This window comes from Oryza brachyantha, chromosome 1, assembly GCF_000231095.2.
Source record: "Oryza brachyantha chromosome 1, ObraRS2, whole genome shotgun sequence".
NCBI lineage: Eukaryota > Viridiplantae > Streptophyta > Magnoliopsida > Poales > Poaceae > Oryza > Oryza brachyantha.
The window spans coordinates 4,464,058-4,488,338 of NC_023163.2; the positions used below are offsets into that span (position 1 = coordinate 4,464,058).

At 41.2% G+C, this 24,281-nt stretch overlaps 2 protein-coding genes across 2 annotated transcripts; both read right to left on the reverse strand.

Annotated features, from left to right (window-relative positions):
* Nucleotides 1-1,313: 1,313 nt before the first annotated feature.
* Nucleotides 1,314-10,827, reverse strand: LOC102710340. Its single transcript, XM_015833602.2, has 11 exons — nt 10,665-10,827; nt 8,522-8,648; nt 7,077-7,204; nt 6,720-6,903; nt 6,515-6,615; nt 6,013-6,096; nt 5,857-5,905; nt 5,679-5,770; nt 3,674-3,794; nt 3,472-3,587; nt 1,314-3,397 (listed from the first exon to the last, which is right to left on the reverse strand). The coding sequence occupies exons 2-11, from the start codon at nt 8,612-8,614 to the stop codon at nt 1,753-1,755; spliced, it is 2,613 nt and encodes an 870-aa protein (XP_015689088.1). The 5' UTR covers nt 8,615-8,648; nt 10,665-10,827; the 3' UTR covers nt 1,314-1,752.
* Nucleotides 10,828-19,168: 8,341 nt separating this feature from the next.
* On the reverse strand, nt 19,169-22,843 carry LOC102707825 (gibberellin 2-beta-dioxygenase 3-like). Its single transcript, XM_040529076.1, has 3 exons — nt 22,351-22,843; nt 20,184-20,541; nt 19,169-19,626 (listed from the first exon to the last, which is right to left on the reverse strand). The coding sequence occupies exons 1-3, from the start codon at nt 22,755-22,757 to the stop codon at nt 19,387-19,389; spliced, it is 1,005 nt and encodes a 334-aa protein (XP_040385010.1). The 5' UTR covers nt 22,758-22,843; the 3' UTR covers nt 19,169-19,386.
* Between the last annotated feature and the right edge of the window lie 1,438 nt (nt 22,844-24,281).

Consider the following 24,281-nt stretch of genomic DNA (forward strand, 5'->3'; position numbering starts at 1 on the left):
TACTTTGTAGGCTTCGAGCTAAAGGAGTTTTGCAGCAGCTCGTTCTAATTTAGGTGATACTGGCGGTCGTAAAAGTAACGGCTCACATCGTTTGCTTATTGGGGAATAGGTTCGAGGAGATTATAACATAACCATTGCTGATCTATACTCCTTCCTGTTTTAAATGCATAGCGTTTATGATTTTTTTCCTAAAATTTTGGCCAATAATTACTTATTTAATTACTAGTAAGGTAGAAAAAAAAAGTAGCAATGGATCTTTTGCTAGAAGTATTCAGATTTGCTAACTATCTATTGATAAAAAATTTGATGGCTTACGCATTGAGATTCGTGCGCTGCACGAAAAACAAAAAAAATTCTCACGCACGTGTGGAACTCGATCCCACATCCAGATCCTCAAGACTAAACACAACTTAGACATTCATAATGCAATGGTTAAAATAATATTTATAAAATTAAATTAATCATCATATAGGATAAAAAATAAATGATATGACAAGTGATTAAATAAAGAAAGAGAAGAAAACTATGTATTGTATAAGATATGGTTCTACACAACAACCAAGGCATGATGAGAGATAAGTGACATTAAATTCGTATGTGGATTAACAGTGTTTGCACTGCAAGAGTAATATTTAATACTAGTTTCTTTATAACATGAATGATATAAAAACATTATTGGTGTCTTGTATTAGAATTGCTCTTATATTCAAGTTACATTGTAATTAAATTATCTATTGTACTCGAGTTACATTTAACAGCCATGGACAGTCATATGTTTATCTAATATGTATAAACTTTTCTAAGCATATAAAGTCTATGTGCAGGTTAACAGATGTCGCGCATTAGGGCACATACAAATGTCTATTATTGTCGTCTCTATCATTACACGTTTGCAGACGTGGAAGTGAAAGATGATAGAAGAGAGAAAATGAGTTGTTTTGCATACAGTCAGCAAAACATCAACTCTTGGCGTATAAAACATGGGAAGACAACTAAAAATTTGCTTAATACACGTACTGACTATAATAAAAGGAGCCGACCGGATAAAATACGAACGAGAAATTAATTAGTCTATATGAAACATGTCAGACCGACCGCGATGCCGCTATGGTGTCTGTTTGTTGATTGCTGCTAGTTTTTTTGTTCAGATTTGTCAAGTCTCTTCCCGAGAGCAGTCTCGTAGTTGACGAGCACAAATGTCGGTGTTTACAAATTAATTTTGAACACCCTTAGCATACCATCAAGGGGTATTTACATGTTAGCGTTTACAAATTAAATTCAAACACACTAGTGCACCATCAAGGGGTATTTACGTGGTTGTTTTTACAAATTAAATTCAAACTCAGTGTTGCAATGTTTCACACGCTCACTGATGGCTAGTCCTTTCGTCCAATTTATAAAGACGCATCGTTAAACCAGACAAGCATGACAGTGCCAGGCTCTGCCGTATTTCGATCCTGACAAACTTGTCCTAAAACTCATAACGATACGAGAAATTGTAAGTAATGCTGGCCATCTATACAGCAATGGAAACACACTAAAACGAACTGTTTCATGACCAAATAATCAACCAAGTACGCTAATTTTTGTACATTAAGTTTCACATTTGATCTTTACAAGCTTCAGCAGACATGAAGCATTCTCGTTGCGAATGTCGCTTCCACCCACCATTTCTGCAAGCTAGATTAGAAGGTATGCATGTTACTTGTACATCTATTGTTAGGGGTTGCGAAGGCAAGCTCCACCCTGTCGTCAGAACAGAGAGTACATGGGGTATGTATGATCAACCTGTGGACAATTCAATCCTGAATCGACGCTTCCCATGGTCCAGTCATTGTAATGAAGATGCGGCGAAGGTTGTTTGGGAGATGAGCCTACCATACCAGCTATCATGCCTGATGTTGCGTCTTGACTGAATGCATCATATCCCCCAGTAGACGTGTAGCTATCTGCACTTCCGCTCCAGTATTCAGGCCTGTGATTTGCCATGCCACTGATAGATGGATAGGAACAGCAGCAACTCATGGTATTTTCAATCCCACCCACCATGCGCTGGGTCAATCCACTAGAGTACTGCGATACTAGGCAGTGATTTGATGCACCAGAAAAAAGAGAGGCAGGATACTGCAGGGATCCCCAGGTGATATCTGTGGAACTGACGGCAGAAGGTATGCTCAAACTATTGCTTTGTGTAGTACCTCCACCATCTTCCAAGCACTCTGAAACCCAGCTAATGATGATGTGTGGTTGATCTGTAGCAGAACATGGACCTTGTACGGCATCAGGTGCGGAGCACAGAACAGAACAAGTTGAGGAGCTTACTGACGTACTCTTGTCAGAATCAGAAGGTCGGTGAAGCTCCTGAAATCCAGGACAGGCATGCCTTTTTATTCCTTTGTCTCCCTTGGCCACTATATCAATGGATGACAATGAATTGATTAGTCTTGGTGAGAAAACACTCTCAGCATGCTGAGATGAAGTTTGATCTCCTGACTGGGTCTTGTCCCTCTTGTACAAACTGTGATCCCCTCCTTGTGATGAACTATGATGCTTACCATCATTGAACAACACCTGATTACTGGCAATGCCACATGCATCACCTGCATTTTCTGAACTAGTAGTTTTTGTATGATTCATTGGCTGCAATTGAGTTTCAGATGCTGACTTATTGTGTAAATCTGAAATTTCGTCTGGCACAACTGATATATGAGATTTGACATCCACTGTTGGAAGATTATTGGGCATAAAACTATCCCTCAAACTCTGCAACACAGTTGATCTGTGTGCTGCAGTACTTTCTTTAAGCTGCATCTGAATTCCACAGGCTGGTTTTTCATTGATATCTGAGGGAGCATTGTTTCCATCTGCTTTAGCATGGGTCTTACCAATTGCTGCCGTCAAATGGTTCGCTAGCATTTGGGAAGGTTTCTCTGGTCTCTGTGAGACTAACTTTGCATCATCACATCTAGAAGTTTTATTTCTTTCACTGTGTTCATTGTTGGCCAAAGTAAAGTTCTTGGAATCTGAAATGACATTACCAACTTGAACTGTTGCTTTAAATCGAGTATCAGTAGGAGCCGTCTGCCTGGTAAGTACAGTAAACCGGCGACCTGGCCCACTTGATCCTTGTGAAACTACATTAACATACTGTTTTGACGATAAGGTCCCCACCATTCCATTTCCTGCTGAGGTTGCTTGCTTAAAATTTAAAATGCCATTTGCTGACTGCACAGAATCATGGGGCTTATTACCATTGGAAGCCCACTGATCATTGAGGTGGTGACCCTTTGGTCCAAGCTGTGGTAATTCCTGAGATACGGAGGCAGGCAATCCTTGCTGATTATTAGGTGTGCTATCATGGTTCTTCTCTTCTTGAAGAGTTGGAATATTTGAGTCTCTGCAAAAAGATAAATGACCATCAGTAAAAGTTACAGGTCATCATAATAAGTCATCAGCAAACATAAACAATACCGTGGAGTTGTAACTGGCAGTGTGCCAAGATTCTTATTGCCGTAATTGGGTGGTACTCCACAATTGTTGCTGCAAGTCTTCACATGCAAGTGTTGACTGTTATAACAATGCTGGACCTGAAACACAATGGTTACACTATAAACTAACAACATAGGCAAGCACAGATAAATATGTTACTTCAAAATCAAAATTGAGCTCTTACTGTATCTTTGGAGTTTCCATTACAAATGGAAGTTCTTGATATGCAGTCGCTAGGAGGGGGCAAAGTATTTCCTGCACGTTGTTGAAGACCCTTTGTATCCATTCCCAACAAATGCTGAAGCCTTATCTTCGTAAAGAGATAGGGAAAAAAATGCTGAAATACTGTTCTTTTGAACAAAAAAGATGCTGGTATATGGCATGATAGATCTACACATTACAAATGAACCAACTAATATTATAGCCTATAAAAGATGCAAGCAAATTACAATAAATCAAACCTTTGCTAATAGCACTATCAGCTAAACATAGAACATAACAAAGTACACTTTGGCCAAGTTAACCAAAATGAAAGGGAAAAAAAGTTTATTTAGAAGCTGACGATGGCATCTGCTTAAGCAGAAAAGCAGGCCAAGTAGCAGTGAATTCAAGGATTGTCACGCCGATAAATGGCTTCACAATATGGCAAACTTGAGAGAAGCATCAGAAACACTTAGTGCAACACAGTTCTCGTAAGTTTGATTTCACAAGAAAAGCATGTGGCAGCCAATGCTCAACTTGTTGAACTGGTGACGTCAGCTACCCATAAATTCAGTTGGCTCCAAATTGCACAGTGCCAAGTCTATGCTTTAGATAAAGGTGGTCCAGATTTAATGTTTGAAGTGTTTGTTCAGAAGATATGTATAGATGGGATGCCAGTGACTAATGAGACAGTAATTGGTGTATTAGCAAAATGAGTCAGCCAACATGTGCTGAAGCTCATTAAGAAAGATTACAAATGAAGAAATTCAAGAACCACATAGTGAAATTGCATTTTCAGTAGAAGCTACAAAAACAGCCTCAAATGTACTACAACAAAGAAAGAAAAGGAGGCTGCTCAAAGTTACCAAAGATAGGAGGCTGCTAAAGTTACCTTATTGATTTTCTTCTTGTTTTTGTTTGGTGGGATTCATAGAACCAAACATGAAAGGCACTATTTAACTTTGTAACATCTACTTCTTTTGGATAATCTAGACAATAGAGATGTAAATGTACTACAATTTACAGACCATATAACCCTTTGTATTTAAGAATACCCACACATTTTAAGTGTGCGTTTGCGTGTGTAAAAACAACCCAGGTTTCATATTCATAGGAATCTTTAGATGGCCAAGGCATGAATGTTGATAAAATTAGTTAGACTGACTTTCAACACTCACCACTAATTCACCATCAACGAAGAAAAACAATATTGACAAATGTTCATGAAATAAATCAAACTAGGGGATTACCCACAGTTTCGCACAGAGCTAGATAATTAGGGCCCGTTTGGCACAACTCTAGCTCCAAACTCTAACTTACCTAGAGCTGAAGTTGCGCTAAACAGTATAGATTCTATATTTTTTTGGCGGAGTTAGCAAAGCTTCTCCTAAAAAATGAACTACAGGGGTGGAGTTAGGTTTTTGCTGCTCCAAAACTCCACTCCACCCCAAAAGACCCACTACCCTCTAATTTATTGATGTAATTACGTAAAACTGTCACTCAACAACCCCTAGAACCACAAGGGTATTATTATCAACCCACCCTTCTCTTTCGAGAGTTCTGGAGCTGAACAAGCTAGCCAAATAATTTTGAGGTGCACTCCATCTCATATAGGAGGAGCCTCGCACTGGAGCAGGAGTTTGGATCTACAAGTTTAAGTTTGGAACCCTACCAAACAAGCCCTTAAAGTAGAGTTAAATTTGACAAACAACTGTATTTTCTATAAGTATATTTGGATTTCACATGCAACTCACTTTTATTTCTAGAGATACAATTGTATTTCGTATACAGCTACATCGATAAATCTGCACCATTATAATTTGGACCCACCATGATCCAACAGTTCAAATCCTTCTTTTTTTTCTCAAGTTAATATGGTAATTGTTAGCCTTCAGAGCAAACATGGTAGCTTCCTTTCAAGCTATCTTTAATATTGATAGATAGATAGATTCCACATGCCTATTGAAAAATGCATTAGCAATATGTACCTTGCACAGAACACAACAACATCGTCCTTGGTACAAATATCTTCAAGTGGGGCTTTCTGATGCACATACGAACAGATTGGTTTTCGGCAAACCTGAGATAACATTGCACAAATTAAGCAGACCTAAGAAGAACAGGATAAGAACTTACAGGAAATGAAGATTTTTATATATCAACCACCTTATTGCTTAGCCATACATGACAATATCTTGTAACGCCAAATGTTGCCCTACATGATCATCATATAAAAAAGGTAAGACATGCACTGCATAGGATACAAGAGTGGTGTTGTCTTTAAGTCAACCTGTTGCGCATTTAGAGAGCAGACAGACTTACTTCAGAGGTCTACCATCTAATATGAAACCATTAACTGCCTTTATGCACTGGGCAGCTTCATCCTCCCTTGAAAAGGTAACATATCTATAGGGATAGAACCAAAGGATTACATAAAACAGCAAGAATCTCAACAAAAATATATTATAGGAGAAGTCATTCAGTTTATTAACAGTTAGATCTGCTGGGGGTAATATATCTAGAAGTAGCTACCATTGAAATAGGGGAACCAAAAACTAGAGATCCACAGCACAAGCTATTGGGTCATATGGCAGATTTCTAGCAGTTAAGATAGAGGTGGATTGTGCTTTGGACACTAAAATGTGCAAGGCTTGTGGATATAAGTTAAACAATGCAGGCACTTTGTGCAAAGGTGCGTATCATGGCAATTGGCTGATTCCCAGGCCTAACTGTGCAAGAAAGTTATCTAATTCAAGAGCTGGATCTGTTTCACTTGTTCCTGCAGTAATAACAAGAATAAATTCATTTAATAACAAAAACTTACACACGGCCAGAGTCAGGAATATGTTGGTTTGCTCCAATATTATCAATAATAATATTTTCTATTTTTCCATATTGCCCAAGAAAATTATTCTGCCTCAGTACCTGCATGAACAGGGTTCAATTAGCATTCATTTCATCTAACCAACAGATATGGTAATGTTAGAAGAATCTTAAAATAAAGCTTTCACAAAGCTAAAAATTTTCACCTTGTCACTGGCGAATTCAGAAGGCATCCCAACAATATAAACAAGCTTACGTTGAATAACACGGACACTATATGGGTCTAGTGATTCTTCTGCCACTCGTGATTGAAATTTTACTGGTTTCTGCTTTTGAGACTTGGCCTGGTCTTTTTGTAAGTTTGATTTGTCAGCACAGAGTTCCTTTAATCTGCCATTAAAAAGAGCACAGTAATTACTGTACGTGCAAGCTCCATAAATTACGAAAATTAAGAAACCGTCATAAATTATCATATGAAGGATTCCAGATCAGGTTTTTTATGAAATATAAATTGCGTATGACAGAAGTGGACAGTAAACATAAGGATAAGATCAGGAGCGTGCATTTGGTTGCTGATGCTTGTTCCCATGATCCTATCCTTGTTGTAGATAGAACGACATGCAGGGCATCTTCCACCACATTCTTCCTTCTGATCCATTTCCATTATCCGATGCCAACACCAAAGACATATCTGCCAAAAAAATATAAACATACAAATTTCATTACTACGTGAGATTCACAAGAGAAGACATCTAATGTGCATATTTTACGAAATTTGCAGCGCACAAGTACACCAAGTACATTAGGCAATATCGAAAAGTAACAGATCATGCATTTAATTTACCAAAATATGTACAATAACTAGCTGAAATTTATTGCATTTGATAATTGCACTAGTTAAATGCCTGCGCATTAGCTACAAATAAAAATGAATTATACATGCCAAATAAATGTCACTTAACATGTCCTACGTTTTTTTTGTCATAAGGGGCACACAAGAGAAGACACCTAATGTGCATATTTTACAAAATTTGCAGCGCACGAGTACACCAAGTACATTAGGCAATATCGAAAAGTAAGTTAAGTAACAGATCATGCATTTAATTTACCAAAATATGTAGAATAACTAGCTGAAATTTATTGCATTTGATAATTGCACTAATTAAATGCTTGCGCATTAGCTACAAATAAAAATGAATTATACATGCCAAATAATGTCACTTAACATGTCCTATGTTTTTTTTTTTGGTCATAAGGGGCATTTGACAGTGTTACACACACTAGCTGCAAAATTAATTCATATACAGCATATATATACAACGACGATTTGGCCATGTTGGATCTTTCCATATAGTTTTTGAAAGTCAAACAACACATGAAAGGTTTTTCAAGAAATTCAGGGAGCTATTCATAACGAATGTACTGTGCAGGCGGCGAATGATGGATTCACCACTACCACTATGTTCTTTTTAAAGGAAATATGTGTAGCATCAAAAGCGGATGCAATTCATATATTACATGTTGCATGCAACATTCGTATTGTCTTAGCAGTTACTAAGGATTTGTGACTAATAACTGAGCTGGAAATGATAGTGTACAGAAATATATTGACAAAATTGTAGGTAATAGATTGATGTTTAGATCTTTAATGACGGTGTCCTGAAAGGAACTAAAAATTTAGCACTGTTACATTAATTTTTACAATTTTACTAGTTATAAAATGTCTGAAACAAAATGCACTAATATTCAACTTCATGAACTTTTCATTCAAATATAAAATCTTTAATTGAAGATGGGAGATGCAACCAGAGAAATGAGTCGCTCAATTTCAAAAAGATAAATAGTCAACAAGCAAATTAACTTTTAACCCTTCAAGCATTGAAGAACAGATTACAAATGCCTCTCACTCTGTTAACTATTTTGCACAAGCATAAGCATGAAATCCAAGGGAAAAATAAGCAGCACATCAGATAAAGGCCATATTGGTGCTCAAGCATTTAATCTTCACCTCATATCCACATCTACATGGCTTCAACTGTTTATCTGTCAAATCCATCTCCTCCATGCAAATTGGGCATTTTTCATTAGTTCGAGTGCTCATGGTAGCTCCAGCCAATATTTAAGAAAAAGGGGAGCTGAAAAGGGTGGAGGATTTTATTACCAATTATAGATCACTGGAAATTAAGTGAAAAATATTATCACAAAGATAAGGTTAAGGTCACCAGGTTAGACCAATACACTGATGTAAGATATTCATCACAGAGAATATGCTAATCACTTGACATGGAAACATTGAAGCAATTAAACAAATTCATTTTGTTCCCAACAATTTGACTCAAGAAACTGCAAATCATGCCTTAAATACTGCAGATAATTATCAGTTCCTTACAAAGGAGCTGTTCGTGATCCATAAAGATCATACCAGGATATCTTTTCAATGAAGCTGAGTGCCAGATGTAATCAAGGTCATGTACAATTTTTTGCTAAAAAAACAAGCCACAAAAGAAAATCTAGTAAAAGTCAAAGAAAGCGACCACATGATAAGAAATAGTAGTATCAGCACTTGCACAATAGTTAGTTTAACCTTTTTTCAAACACATTAAATAGTTTCAATGGTTTGCCTCAAAAAAATAGTTTCAAAGGTAAACTTGCAAATCTTTAGCTCATCATACTCAGAAATTACAAATACATGTTAAACTACTCTAAAGGTTTTCTTAGTTTGACCATATGTTTCAACTTATATGTATGGAGTTACTCTGAATCACTTTGGCATTGGCATCTCCCGAAATTTCTCGGTTCACCTACAGCCATATATAAGCAAAGAAGCTTATATTATATGATTAACAAAATATCAAGAAGCGAATTGTGCCTGATAAGCTTGGGTAGTTGGATCGGTTGAGTATTGGGGTGTTATATATTGTCGTGCGGTATGCTCTGTTGCTCACTTGCTCATATAAATCAAGTCTACAATGTCGCAGTGGTTTAAAAGATGTTACACCATAAGAATAAAGATGTCAATCGCAGGCTCTAAATAATGTCACGTATCATGCTAAGAAAATTCTAAAACAAAGTTATCTTTTGAAAACTTGTTTGCAAATAAATTGAAGGAACAAATAAATACAAGCATGTCAATCTATCACAAAATAACTATGGAGCGAGGTACAACCCTTCTGGTTACAGTTTCTGAACTCCAGACGCCCAAAGCAAATATGATAAAGCTACACAATCGTATCTTAATACACGGCATGTTATGAATGTATTGGTGAAGACAATTGACCACGAATGTTGCAATTACTAACCTGTCCCCTCCACGAGTAATTGAATTTCATGACTACCACATAATGGAGAGAATAATCTAGCAAACACTGAATAAAGCTAATCAATATCTTAATCGGGGTTCTACATGCAAATCCGCAACTCCACGAGGTGCATGCGGCAAAACTATACACCAGGAGCGAAATTTCTATAATCTAATGGTCTCTTATCCGGTAAGGGTGGATGTTTACGAATAAAAACATATTAATCTAAAGACAAATGAAATTAAGAAAAGTCATCATCACTTTGCAATAAAATCCACCCTGACGTAGAAGGATACGCACAGACTGGTTGTGACCGCTGCAGCTAAAACCCAACCTTAATAATACCAAAACCACAGACGTCGAAGCATTTTTTTCCTGTGTGAAGAAAAAATACGGGTAGAGCGAAACAACAGACGAGTGGTCGCTTCACGGAAGACTAAACAGGAAATTTCTCCAGTAAAACTGGTCCCCCAATAACACACAAAATAAAATTCCCAACCAACCAAAAACTCCACGGAAACATGCCACATTTCATCATCGTGATCAAAACCCACCAGCAATCGCAACAACCCACCGCCATTTACCCGCCAAAATTACCCAAACCCCTAAAAAATCTCAGAAGGTCACCTCCAAAACCTCCGCCAAAACCAAAGCCCTAGTATAATCGCACCACCATACACTTCGAAAACTAATGCCCACCGCCAGAGTCCAAAAAAAAAACGCCCGCAATTTGACCCAAAAAACACATGGAAACCCCCCACATTGCGGCGGCCGCAAGCCCTAGCCAGATTGAAACATCAAGCGACGCGTGCGAGACAGCGATCGGGGATGAGGAGCGGTCAGAGGACCCACGTCGGTGGTGATCGGAGAGGCGCGCTGCCTCGGGATTAGGGTTTCCTGCTACCTTCGTCTCCCCTCTCTCTCTCTCTCTCTCTCTCTCTCTCTCGCCCGCCCGCCCTTCTCCCCTCGGGCCTGGAAAACTGAAGAGCTTCTGCTCTGCTGTTTTCCGTTTGTTTGTTTTCTTCTCGGGAGCCAGTCTTTTTTTTTCCCTCTCGCGTCTAGATATATAGAGATAGCAGCCGAGTAGTAATCGGGAAAAAGCGCGTACCCCGAGGGACGCATACACATCCATCCACGTCAAACTGAAACGCGGGGCCCAATAAGGTGGTCCCCGGTGGGAGCCACGGCGCAGTGACCTGAGGGTGGACGCGTCTGACGTGGCAGACGTAGCCAGCCAGGCCCTTTCTTGTTGCTCCCAGACGTGGCCGTACTTCCGATCTGCTACGAGTACGCCCCAAGCCAGGACCACCCGTCAGTGACGGGGGTGCTGCGGCCACACGCGGCCACAGAGATATTCGCTTGTCGTTTGCGGGGGGCGCAATCGTATATCCGCCCGGGCGAGCGAGATACGCTTTGGACGCAGGAACTACCCAACGCATACCCCCACTGATACATGGGCCCACACAACTCATGGCCCACACGTCAGTGATGCTTGCGTTGGTCAGGTTGGCGTGGTTTCATCGAGGGCCGGAGATGTGATTCTGCGAAGGGTGTGGGGAAAGTGACTTCCAGCCGTGCTGTCACGCCCGCGGAAGCAAAGGCCCCCTCGGACGTGGGGGCCACGGTTTGAGGAGTTTGGACTTTCAACTTTTTGGACCGAGTTAATGTTTGGGCCCATAGACTTGGGCCATGTTCGATAACACCTACTTTTTCACGCGCATACTTCCCAAACTATTAAAGGGTGTATTTTTTACGAAAAATTTTTAGAGAAAAGCTATTTTAAAAAATTATAGTAATCTATTATTTTTTAAATAATTATTAATTAATTAATCATATAATAATTTTCGCGCCGAATAACTAACCCCCTTTTACCTCTACCGAACGGGGGGCATTGATGGGAGAATTGCACTTGGTTACAGTGGGATCGTGGGAACCACTGGCAGCGACTCACTCACGAAACACCCAAGAAGCATGTGGTGGATGGTGGACGATGAGCAGGTTCTGAGCCAGCTGTTGCTTTGTTTTGGGCTCACAGCCCTGAGAAAAAGAGCATGGGCATGGTCGAATGGATGCTCTGTTCGTCAAACGGTTCAAGGCTCGAAGCTAATATTTTATAAAACTAAAACCCGAAAGAAAGACTATCAATTATATTTCAATTAAGATTTAAAAAGGAATAAAAATCCTAATCGAGTTACAGGGAGAAACCGTGGCTGGTAACATCATGTAGTGTACTTGTAGCACCCAGCTCTTCACTAACAACAGAAGAAAATGACGGAGCTCAACGCAAGGCATCATTGTTGAGTTTATCGTTAAAGCTAATATAGGTTATATGGTTTTTTTTTCTGTCAAAGTATTTTAGAGTCAAGGTGAAAAAGATATATGTCTAGGATCCAAGTATGCACCGAGAGAAATTCTAATGTTCCTTTAAATGATGGTAAATCAAATGGTGATCTCGTATTGATCGTCCAAAGAATTCATATATTGAAGAATCACGAGATAATTGGCTTTTAAACAATAATATCTCCTCAAAAGAACACACCCCCAAACACCGAAAACCTCTACTAATAAAGTCAACCTTTATTGAACTACTGTGTTGCATCGAATGAAGTTGATATAGGTGTTAAGGTTTAGTCACACAATCAAGACTAATAAAGCTCATTGGTTCCACTTGTAAAGCCATTGTCACTTCACTATAGCCATAATAGTTGTTCACCCCTAGCATATATATCAAGAGAGATGAATACTTGTTCCCATATTGTAGGAATTTCCTCCATGCTATAGCGGGAGAATAATTAGAATGGTACTCAATAAACTAGGTCTTCCTCTTGCCTTCTATGCCAAAGTGAGAAAATAGGCACGACTAGAGTTCAGAATACTACCGGTTACCACGTAGGTGCAGTACGGCAACCGACAGGTCTATTTAGATAAAATTTATCTAAATTTAAGATGGTTTAGTTAGCGATATTTTCACGTCAAACTGCGACAAAAACCGTTACTATCGTGGCTTAAGGGCATGCACAATGCATGAAGATATAGATCAAAAGTCTGAAATTTCTATAATACACGAGGCTTTAGGAGTGGCTTCAATCTTCTTATTTTAATCCCTCATACCTTTTATTTTAATCTTTTTTCTTAAACTTAAATGGAGGTATCAAATTTTACACCGAACACCCTCACAGACAAATATCTCCCCGGCGCTCTTCCCTAAGTACCCATCATCCACTTTCCTCAGATGTGTGGGCAACGCCATTTTCTCCCTCCCCATCGTCCCGCTCTCAGCCGCCACCCCTTCTAGCAGGTCGCTGATGCCCTCCACTGCCTTTCCCTCTAGCGGGTCATGGCGTAATCCGGACGTACATCAAGACTCCACACCCTTCGTAAGACACCTGTTTGTAGCACAACTAGATTAGAGGAGACGGTGGCTTGGCTTCCATGGTGAGGCACAAGGGTGCTTGCGATGTCATGACATTAAAATGCTCCAATAATATTTTGACACGGCCACACCGCATATATGCATAGGTAAGAAAATTAAACTAAAATCTTGGTTGACACAAATGGGTTGTGTTCTTTTGGTTCATAAAAGATGAAATATTATTTGATTTTCTGTTAGTAATTTAATAGTATAAAAATATATTATCTACTATAAAATTTAAAATCTACTCTATAAAGGTGAGATAATGAACTTTATAGAAACTAATTTTAAAAAAACATCGTTTAACAATTTGAAAAGCATGCGCGTAAAACTCGAAGAATAATCTGGTTGAAATTACGCAGCAACAGAGACTTTGATTTCTGGCATTTAACCAAGGCCTCGACTTGTTGAGAGGGGCTTGGGCAGCCAATTTTGGCCCGAATTTGAAGGTAGACTTTCAGTGGTCCATCTCGAGCCCAACCTGGACTAAAAGGGCTTCTTCCACAAGAAAGCTTAATGTGATGTTGAACTAGGAGAACGAGAAGCCGACTACTCAGTTTAGCTAAGCTGGTGAACTGTACATCAAAATCTCCAACATTACCGTGCAATCGTGCATCATCAATTCATCACACCGCTGTCCAAATTCAGGCAATTCCCATCACCTACGATTTGCCGTGTGCCTAACCCATCAGCTTCAAAAAGAAAATAAAAACATCACATTGCTCGCTCGAATAGAATTTCTCCTTTACAGCAGTAGTAGTAGTAGTACAAAGCATGAGGCTGTCAAATCCTCTATGGCCATCGCATCCTCCTTAATTAGTTACAGAGTGAGTGAGGATGATGTTAATGGTCAATTTGGTTTGGAGTAATTTTAATCGATAGAAATATAATGCATGCTTGCAACATTTTATAGAATCTTTTTAAGATGCTCAGTTGATGGAAATTTCCCCACATTTTCTTTATACGACTTGGAAGAAAGAAAAAATGCTTTTATTTTCCTACATTTCAGTTCTACAAATTGAATGGTTTTTATATCTAAACTAATCTTTAGAAATCAAATCCTTTTGTTTGCCATCCAATACAAATAGCCCCTTAGGTCCCCTTTGATTCAAAGGAAATTCATAGGAATTTTAGAAGATTTCATTTCTGTAGGAATTTTTTTTACAAAGCTCTTTAAATCAAAGGAATGAACCCTATAAAATTCCTATGGAATGCTTCTTCTCATACAAGTTTTGGAGAAAATTTAAAACCTCATGGAAAAAATCCTATAAGTCTTTATCTCTCCTCAAATTTATGTGTTTTTTCTGTGGTCCAATCAAACGACTATTCCTATTTTTTCTGTGTTTTGCAATCATATGTTTTACACTTTACATTCCTGTCAGAATTCTATGTTTTTCATATTCCTCCGTTTTAAAAGTAGCAGAGAATGGGGTCCGAGACGTACGGCCACTTGCCGGCACGAAAGATTGATTGTATTTGGGTTGATTGATACTGATACTAGACACTGGAGTCTTCAGGGAGTAACACATGCAAGCAGAAAAGCTGGTTTTCTAGCTTCAGGGGGTTCTCTAGCTCTGAATGTATAAATAAAAATAAGATGGATTAAACAAAACACACATTTCAGAGCTAGCTTGATCGACATTTGTACTGAGCAAAAGTGCCTCTCTTGGACATCCAAACCGCACGCATCAATCTCGTAGGTAGGCACGGACTCACGGGCCGTAGTCAGCTCGTGTACCGGCAGCTGTACGGGACAACAGACGCCCGTACGAGGGCAGGGCGCGCATGCACGAGCGAGGCCGGGGGGGATCCTAACCCCACCGGGAAAGCCACCCCCGCTGCCGTGCCGTGCCGTGCGGTGCGGTGCCGGACCGGCCGGGACCATCCATCGATCGATCGACTATATCGAACGTCGACGCGGCCGTACCGTGCGCACCACTCGTGGAAAAACTGCAAAAGGCGAGAGCTGGGGTAGCTAGCTTGGACCGCCGCTGGTGATCCGTCACGCGCGCGTACGGTAGCCTCCCCCTCGTCGACGATCGAGCAGCAAACGAGCGCGCGCCCCCGGCCGGGCCGGCTGTCCCGTCCTCACCACCACGTGCGCGCGGCACGTACCGATCGATGCGTTTCCTGTACGTACGTTTTCCTCGCGTGCAACTGCATGCACGCGGAGTACGTCGCCGCGCGACGCCGAGGACGAGGAGATGCCCGTGTGCGCGCGCGCGCGGCTCGATTGATTGGGTCTCTGCCGCATTTAAGGGTGTAACTGGATCAATCCACCAATCCGTTTATAAGTTAATTAAACGGATGGTTCACCAGATTACCCGTTTAATTAGCCTACAAACGAATTCGTAAGCTAACCCACTTTACACCCGTGGCCGCATTGCGTGCGCCGCGACATTTGAGAGCAATGGCAATGCATGCATGGCCGATCGGTTCGATCGATCTTGGTGGATACGGGAGGCACGGGAAACAGTTTTTAGCACACGGGTGTATGTACACCCATGTACTTGCATATCATCTAAATAGTTATAAAAAATATGAAAAAAAATTAACATGATAGATTAATATGAGTTATATCACTTCATAAATATGTCAACTTATATAAGTTGTATAAAAAAACAAACAAAACTGAAACTAAGTGTACGCATATTTATAATTGTTTTTGTTATTTTTACTACAACTTGTAGAAGTTAAATTTAAACTTGCATGTTGGTGGAGTGATATAACTCATATCAAATTATTTTGTCAATTTTTTTTATATTTTTTGATAATTATTTAGATGGCATGCAAGCAACGGGTGTGTCGCGTGTTAAAAACTTCTTCCACAGGACTACAGGAGTACAGGACCCTACATTGTTTCTCAGCAGCCCGGCCGGCCTAGCTAAGCTTAGCTAGGTGACTAGCGATCGGATCATCCAGTGGTTGTCGTCACTGTTACGTGCTGCACAATGGACATGATGCCATCGGTCTTCTCAGCTGTAGCATGCACCAAGTTGTCCGTCGAGCTCAATCGATCCTTGCCTAAGCTAACTAGCCCAGTGTTAAATCCATGTCTCTTGCACAGTGACAGTGTCAAGTGCGGACTGCGGAGTAGGACTATCGGAGTATGTCGACCATTTCTGACTGAATTGGCTGGTTTGAGTAGCTAGTATGATGATAGATGCGATGATCTTTTGTTCTTCCGAAGAGTATTATATGATGATCGGTGTATAAGAATTCACGGCGAATATGGTTGTATAAACTGACCGGAAATAGCTAGTGATATAGCAGGAAGGGAAGGATGCATGTATGCAACTAAAATATGCACCAATTTAAAAGATGAAGCTGTTTATGTATTTTTGTTTATCGTTGCGGTGAGTCGGTGACATCCGTTCAATCATCAAGCATCTACTAGATGCAGCGCTGACGCAGTTGCACCTCAGCGCCTGCACAGTTGCACCACTCTGTCTCTTGTCATCTGCAGCCCATGAGGCCGTGAGCTCACAGCTAGCACCGTTATCCTTTTTTTTTTCTTCTTAGTTCTTATAAATCAAAATTTAAATTTAAAGTTTATTTAGATTTTTATTATAATCTATTTTTTTTAACTTTTAAATCGCTAATGAAGTATATCGTTTGGCTTTTATTTCTTCAAAAAGCAAAAAAAATACCCACTCGCAAGCTTCGCCATGCGTCCCCGCAGTATCGCCAATCCATCTTTGTGCTCCCAGATGCCTCGCTCCTTTCCGTCTCTTTCGTAGTTTAATTTTTAACATTTGCTTTTATATAAAATACATGTATATAAAAATTTTATTTATAAATTATTATATATTATTTATTGTTTATAAATATACCGTTTGATTTTTTTCTAAATAAACCAAACAATAACCCCTAAGTTTAATTTATTTTTTTATATATGTGTGTAAATATATTATATTGCCCGTCATTCTTTTTCTATATAACTTTATATATGGTCAAACAGTATCCTCTGTTTGCTTGCAATCCATTATGATGCGTTGGAGATGATTTTCATCTATCGGTTGGACATGCTGATGCAATAACTTTTATCTTATTTAAATAGTTATTAATTTTTTAAATAATATTAACATGGTTAATTAATATAAGATATATAACTCCACCCACCAACATGTAAGTTCAAAAAATAAATTATAACTAGTATATGCATATTCATAATTAAATTTGCTATTTTTTACAACTTGTAAGATAGCAAATTTGAACTTGTATTAGATATCTCTCCTGTTAATCCATATTGTTATTTTTTGTTATACAAATTTTAATAACTGATATACCATGACAAGTGGATATTCAATCGAAACTACTTTTCGTGATGTGTTACACTATTCCTGTCATCCTGTCGGGGTTGTGCAGGGGCAATCGTACTGCATATTACTGTCAGTTCCGTGCAAAGCAGCCTGCCTTTCTTTTTCCGGTGAGTTCTTTTTTAGATTTTCCAAAATAACATTTTGAGATATTTTTATATGAAAAATTGATTTTATATATTAGGTATAATTAAACACTAAAATTTAAGGTCCTGTTTAGAGGCATTTGGAATGTCAAATAGCAGAAGTTTTGGTGGCAAAAGTTTTGGCATTGCATTTTTGCAAGTTGGTGTTTAGAGTCATGCAAAAATGACCATTTTTTTGCAAAAGTGAGAGGTAGTCTCCTTACATACATTTTAGTGAAATTTTGTCATGTTTGTGTTTAGATCTATTTTGTCACAAATATACTTTAAAACGGTAAAACTTTTGCTATTTTAAATGATCTAAACAGAACCTTAGCTTAAATATTTGTATTCATAGAATTTTCCTTTCTGCGGGTGGAACGCAGTAGGCAACGGTACGACTTCTCACACGTTCATACTATGTACTTTTGTCCCGTCAGAGTTGCAAGTTGCAAGTGCTGATGCTGGGAGTGGGAGGGCCACGGCCCACGGACCACAGGTACTCGTACGTGCTAATACAGGGTAACCTGGTTTCAGTGGTTTGACACAGAACATGAATGCGATTAATTACCTTTTGCTGAGCGGCTGGAGCCCCATCAGTAGTACTCCACTGTACATTTGCACCTACGCTGATGCTGGGCTGCTGGGTGCTCGCTGCTGCTGTCAGTTCAAACAGTGCAAGCGACTGTGTCGTTTCATGCAGCACAGGAATAACATGAAGGTCGGATCTATAAAATGTTCTTCAACCCTGTTTATTTCCAGCTTTTTTATCGGTTTTCTATATTTTCTAAACTAATAAATAGTGTATTATTTATAAAAAATTTATACAAGTTTATCATCTTATTTAAATTAGATTATCAACTCTATAGTAGTTAATTCCGTCACTTATATTATTAAATATCTATCAGAAAAATCAAAAAATCTTTGATTTTTTATCTTATTATTTTTTATCTTATCAAGAAAAAACATAATCTAAATACCCACCGGTAACAGAATATGGTTCATGGAAAACCAACTAGTGAAGTTACAAACTTAGCCGGTTTCAATGAGTGGTTTGTAAATGCAGACCAGTTCCAAACATGATAATTGTGGATTATTATCAAAATCCTAAAGAAAGGTTCCCTTCGTTTCTGAAAGCAGAAAAATTACTATGTATTTGGTTGTGCTTTGAATCATATGTTAAAATGTTAGATTTTGGTTTCAGGGGTTTTCTCGTCGCTTTCATTGCCTACCTCAATTACATGTTCGTAATAAGACAATCAAAAAATGCTTTTGGTTGTAATTCAAAGCACAACAACGTGTAGAGCCTCATCTTAAGAATTCGTTATTGGCTCCACACTACTAGCAACAACCACCTTTAAGAATACGTATGATCAATTTTACCATCCATTAGAAAAATACCCAGATGTATCATAATTATATATATATATTACTTTCATGTACTATATAATAAAATTTTGAGTGTATATTTTTATATATAGAAATAATTTATTAAGGATGTTAAAACTGATTTGAGTTCATTTAATTATAATCAAACTAAATTGTGCATAGATTACTTACATGCAACTTTGCTGAAAGCTATACATACTCACATTAATCCATACTAGCATACACGGCTATTGCTAGAAGCACACCACAGTGATAACCATCAGCTCACACGATGGTATATGCAGGACTTGCAAATTAATGCACACATACGTAGAAGTCAGCTGACTGCTACTTCAGTTCTCAAATCTGCCGAGCCTGTCGTCCGCGAGCCGTCCCTTGCAGCCGCTGCCCTTGTACTCCTTCCATGTGAACTCCCTGTACCGGCTCCGGCCGCCGTCCCCCAGCAACGCCGGCAGCGGCGCCAGCCTCTCGCCGGGCGGCGGGCCGCCGAAGAAGACCATGGACACCCTCGACTTCTCGCTGTTCACTACCACCCTGTGCTTCACGCTCCTGAACCTACCGTTCGTCAGCACCTGGGTGAAGACATAAACGTACGTACTGAAGTTCAGAGCCGGCCAGAGAAATGCAATTATGCAAGCAGTGTGTGCAGCTGTTAGCCGATGCAAACAATCGAAGTGATGTGCAACTTGCTCGATCGGCCTTTGATCTGAGAGTTGGAAAATGGCAATGACTGACTGATCTTGTCGCCCCTTCATGGACCCATATTATTGGCATTGGTAATGTAGGCACGTAGCATGCAAGTGTACGTGATTTCACGTGCAGCCTGGGCCCTATATAATGCATGGCATGCAAATGATTGTGCTAGTTAACCACACATGCACGCACATACAAGTAACCATGGCCCCCGTGAGGCGTGCGCCAGCTTGATGGCGCTCGCTTGAGCAGTCGTGCACTGATCACCGGCCGATTTGCTCGATCGGGTTAGCACGCTCTGAGATGGAACGTCCGATTCGACATATGGCACGCGAACAGCAGAAATATCCAAACTTTCTTGACCTTTGTGTGCGTGTGTGTTCAACGGAAAGTACGTGTACGTGGTAGCGTGGTACGTACGTACGTACGTACGTACCTGGAGAGTGTCGCCGACGTTGACGAAGAAGGAGTCGCCGTCGCCGTCGTGCGGCACGGAGGCCCAGGCGCCGTCGCGGAGGGAGATCTCCAGCCCGGGGGCGCCGTTGGAGCGGAGCACGGAGATGATCTGTGGGTCGGTGTGCTCGCCGAACCCCGTCAGGTTCGGCCCGCCGCCGCCGCCGCCGAGCTCGGGGCGTGGCGGGTAGTGGTTCACCCTGAGTATGGAGTCGCTGTCCTCGCGCGCCACCAGCCGCGCCACCGCGTCCGCCGGCCCGACGCCGAGCCCCTCCGCCATCAGCTCCAGCACGCCGCACGCCACCCGCCGCACCGCCGCGCTGTACTCGCCCAGAAGCTCCCTGCAGCACGCGCGCACCGGCAGCGAACCAAAACCCACCGATCGATCCCGTTATTATTCATTCACGCGAAACGCAACCCGAAAGAAAGAGACCAAAAAACACAGCGACACGGTCGAATTCGAACGGCTTTTCGGCTCGAAATGATGTCAGCTGAGTTGTGGATAGAGACGGGGCTGTCCGCACGGGCGGCAGGCGAGATGCATATGGATCGGCGATCGATGCCGCCGTACGTACATGATGGCAGCGGCAGATGAGATGGAGCCGCCGGCCGCCGTACGTCGGCCGGGAGATGTTGTGAAGCACCAGGCGGCCACGAAGGGCGATCTTATCCATATAATTTTCTCGCTATTTTCTAGGGTGCGAAATGTGCAACTTAGACGGACACATACCACGTACATGTGCAGCACTACACGTGTATTTTCCCTTTCCGGGCTACCCTTCCAACTAATGCACGTTTGTAAATCATATAAAGGTATCCAAAGCCGCATAAGACCATCCTAATAGCTCATCTAAATTTGATCATTCATATCTTCATTTAGTTTGATCTTTTTATATTTTCTTGTACTCCACTAGATCATGGAGAGAGTTCATCCAAATATGAAGGTTCTCTCTCTCCTAACATGGATGACATCTAAAAATAGATAATAGGATAACCGTTCTATTGGAGCTCAATTTGTAGTCTACATCCTCTATTTTCAGGACAGGGGATGGGATAGATGAGCTGTTAGATATGCTCTAAGTACACACCGGCTGGAATTAACGTATGCAATAATACCCACGTGATAAATTTGAATCCCGAATGCTTTTTCCCTTTTTATTTTTTTGGGGAGCGGATGATTCAATTTTCAATTACACACACTACGCTCATACTTGGCTGTGCTACAGCCAACACATGTTCAACAAGATAGAGACCAGCAGTAAATATCTTAGCTTCGTGAAATTTTTTAATAAAAGACGTATCGATATCAGAACTTAACCTATTAATTAAGTTATGAACAAACGATTTACCACTGCACCGAGGATTCTTAAACGGGCAATTTTAATTAACTTTTTCTTAGAATGTTGTAAACACTATTAGACTTCAATTAGTAAAATGTTCCCCGTGACAGACTGAAAACCACGGCGAAAAGAAGAACATCTGACCATGTATCCTATGCAGCTGGTGCATGCAAACATCCGAAATATTCTTGGACAAAAACAATCACAAGCTTATACACAGTACACCGGAATGGAACTAATACTGGTATGATTCCGTTTTGCTGCTCGTGCGTATAACGACTTCGGTCCCTACACCCAACACAAGAAGCCCTTTGTTGCATACAGCATGTGTCCGCACTGTCGTAACAATTGCGCACTTGGAGCTCAGCTTCAGCTCTCAAGGACTACCCTACCAGCCTACCTCCATCTACTATTGACACGAACGTTCCAATGGACCAATTATTAAAGTTTGTTCAAAAAAAATAAAAATAAAGTGACACAAAGAAAATGATGATTCAACGACGCCGAAACTTTATAGTTTATAATGCCCAAAAGAGCGGAAGAGACGTGACATGCGTGCAGCAACGACGGTGCGTGTATCTGTCTGCGTAGGCAGCGGCAGCACGGAAGCAACAGTGACCCGCCGGTGCAACGCGCAACGCAGACGTACATGTCACCGCTTTGTCCAGCCGCCTGGTGCCTTCTCCCTCCCGCTTGCTAATTCCTCCCCGAGCGTTAAGTCGAACGGTCAAAATCCACGTGAAGCGTACGTGCCGCCGGCACACCGCGCGATTAGCGCGGCCATTTGGTGTTTGGAAAGATCGGGATTACCGTAAGGGGCAAGGAGGCGTGGGCGACGTCGCGCACGGCAATGTCGCGGCGGCGGCGGCGGGGGCGAGGCAGAGAAGCAGGTACTCGATCCAGCCGAGGTCGCCGGCGCTGCCGATCCGCTTGCTGGCGTACCCGAGCGGCGCCCCGGTGGCGGACTCCTTGTCGGGCTGCGGCAGCGCGAAGAACCGCGCCGCGGCGGCCTCCGCGGCGCGCGCCAGCTCCGGCGGCACGCCGTGGCCGGTCACCCTGAAGAACCCCTGCTCCTCGCACGCCTCCACCAGCGCGCGCGCCGCCGCCGCGCGGGCGGGGCCCGCGGCGGAGAGGTCGATCGCGCGCACGTCGGCGGGCGGCGTCTGCGCCGGCGGGAGCGCTATCTGCTCGAGCTCGCCCTTGGCTAGGACCACCATGGCCGCTGCTGCTGTCCCTAGCGCACGAAACGGATCAGAGTAGAAAACAGAGCAAGGTGGTGTAGTGGTGTGTGCCACGCTAACGCAGGCAACTTCGAGTTTGACACGAGGCGAGAGGTCTCCTCTCTCTATATATATAAACGCGCGAGGAGAGGAGCGCGGGGAGGGCGCGTGCGGGGGAGCGAGCCGCGGTGGTGCCGCGCCCGGAGGCGAAGCTGGCGCGAGGTGCACGCGCCGCGCCCGCGCGTGACCGTTCTGGTAGCGCGATGATTCGGGCCGTCCGATCCAGCGTAAATGGATGGAGGCTTGGTCGGTAATGGGAGGGTGCTCGCACCGCGGGTGCTGCTTTCGCGTTGGCGACTTTGGCGCTGTAGGCAGTATTACTCGTTAGATTAAGGCCGTGTCTAGTTCTAAAAGATTTTTGCATTGATCCACCATATTAAATCTTTAGATATATATGTAGAGCATTAAATATAGTTAAAAAATTAGCTAATTACACAGTTTAGAGGAAATTTTTGAGACTAACCTTTTGAGCATAATTAGTCTAGAATAACCATAACTGCTATAGTAACCACTAATAAATGATGGATTAATTAGGCTTAAAAAATCGTCTCGTGGTTCCCTGACACCCTATATAATTAGTTTTTTAATTATTCCTCGAAATAGATTTCAAACATCCAAACATCCGATATGAATCCCAACTTAAAAATTTTCATGAACTAAACAAGTCCTAACTAGACGCATGTCTCGACTCGGCTTGTTAGCTTAACTCGGATACACTGGCGAGCCACCGTATTTATATGGATGTTTTACACTACAAATCTACAATTGCCTTAAAATAAATATAAAAACACAATCTAAATTTAATTTAAATATAAAAACGTAATCTAAATTCAATTCTATGCAGGTACAATTTCAAAAATAAAGATTGCATATATTTTAAGAACCAAAGCATAAAGCAATCTAGAAAGGCAGCTCGGACCGACTCGTTATCCCAAACAACCTAGCACGATGACCTGACTAGTTAAGAAATTTAAAAAATAATCAAGTTGAAACAAGCCGAGCGGCCGAGCAACGAGTTTTTTTTATCCGGCCGGAGGTGTTAATCTCCGCCGTTGGTGGTCCGAGCGGAAGGTTGGAGAAGACGACGTCATTTCGGTCCGAAGGGTTTTGCTGCTGCCGACTGGCCGGTGCGCTCCTACCAAATTTATCTCCGGGAAATTTGCCAGCGACCATAGTAATATATCTAGATTTGCAGAAACACAGTAAAAGTTACATTCAGCTGAATAACACTCTAAACATGTGTATAATTACTTGTACGATATTTTCATAGTATTTTTTTTATAATAGAGAGAGATCATGGAAGAATATATTAAAGGTATAAGTAGCATAAGAAACGGCACCAACACTAAGGGGTTGTTTGTATTCAGGGACTTTTTTATAGTGTCCTGTCACATCGAATATTTAGATGTTAATTAGGAGTATTAAATATAAACTGATAACAAAACTAGTTGCATAAATAAA

What these genes read in the sequence shown, in the direction of transcription:
- LOC102710340 (XM_015833602.2), bottom strand. Translation starts at nt 8,614, where the DNA reads ATGAGCACTCGAACTAATGAAAAATGCCCAATTTGCATGGAGGAGATG. An exon ending in ATTCCTGACTCTGGCCGTGT is followed by an intron (nt 6,097 to 6,514) that starts GTAAGTTTTTGT and finishes CTATCCCTATAG; the next exon opens with ATATGTTACCTTTTCAAGGG. An exon ending in CTGCCAGTTACAACTCCACG is followed by an intron (nt 3,398 to 3,471) that starts GTATTGTTTATG and finishes ATCTTTTTGCAG; the next exon opens with AGACTCAAATATTCCAACTC.
- LOC102707825 (XM_040529076.1), bottom strand. Translation starts at nt 22,757, where the DNA reads ATGGTGGTCCTAGCCAAGGGCGAGCTCGAGCAGATAGCGCTCCCGCCG. An exon ending in ACGCCTCCTTGCCCCTTACG is followed by an intron (nt 20,542 to 22,350) that starts GTAATCCCGATC and finishes CGCGTGCTGCAG; the next exon opens with GGAGCTTCTGGGCGAGTACA. An exon ending in ACGTCGGCGACACTCTCCAG is followed by an intron (nt 19,627 to 20,183) that starts GTACGTACGTAC and finishes GTCTTCACCCAG; the next exon opens with GTGCTGACGAACGGTAGGTT.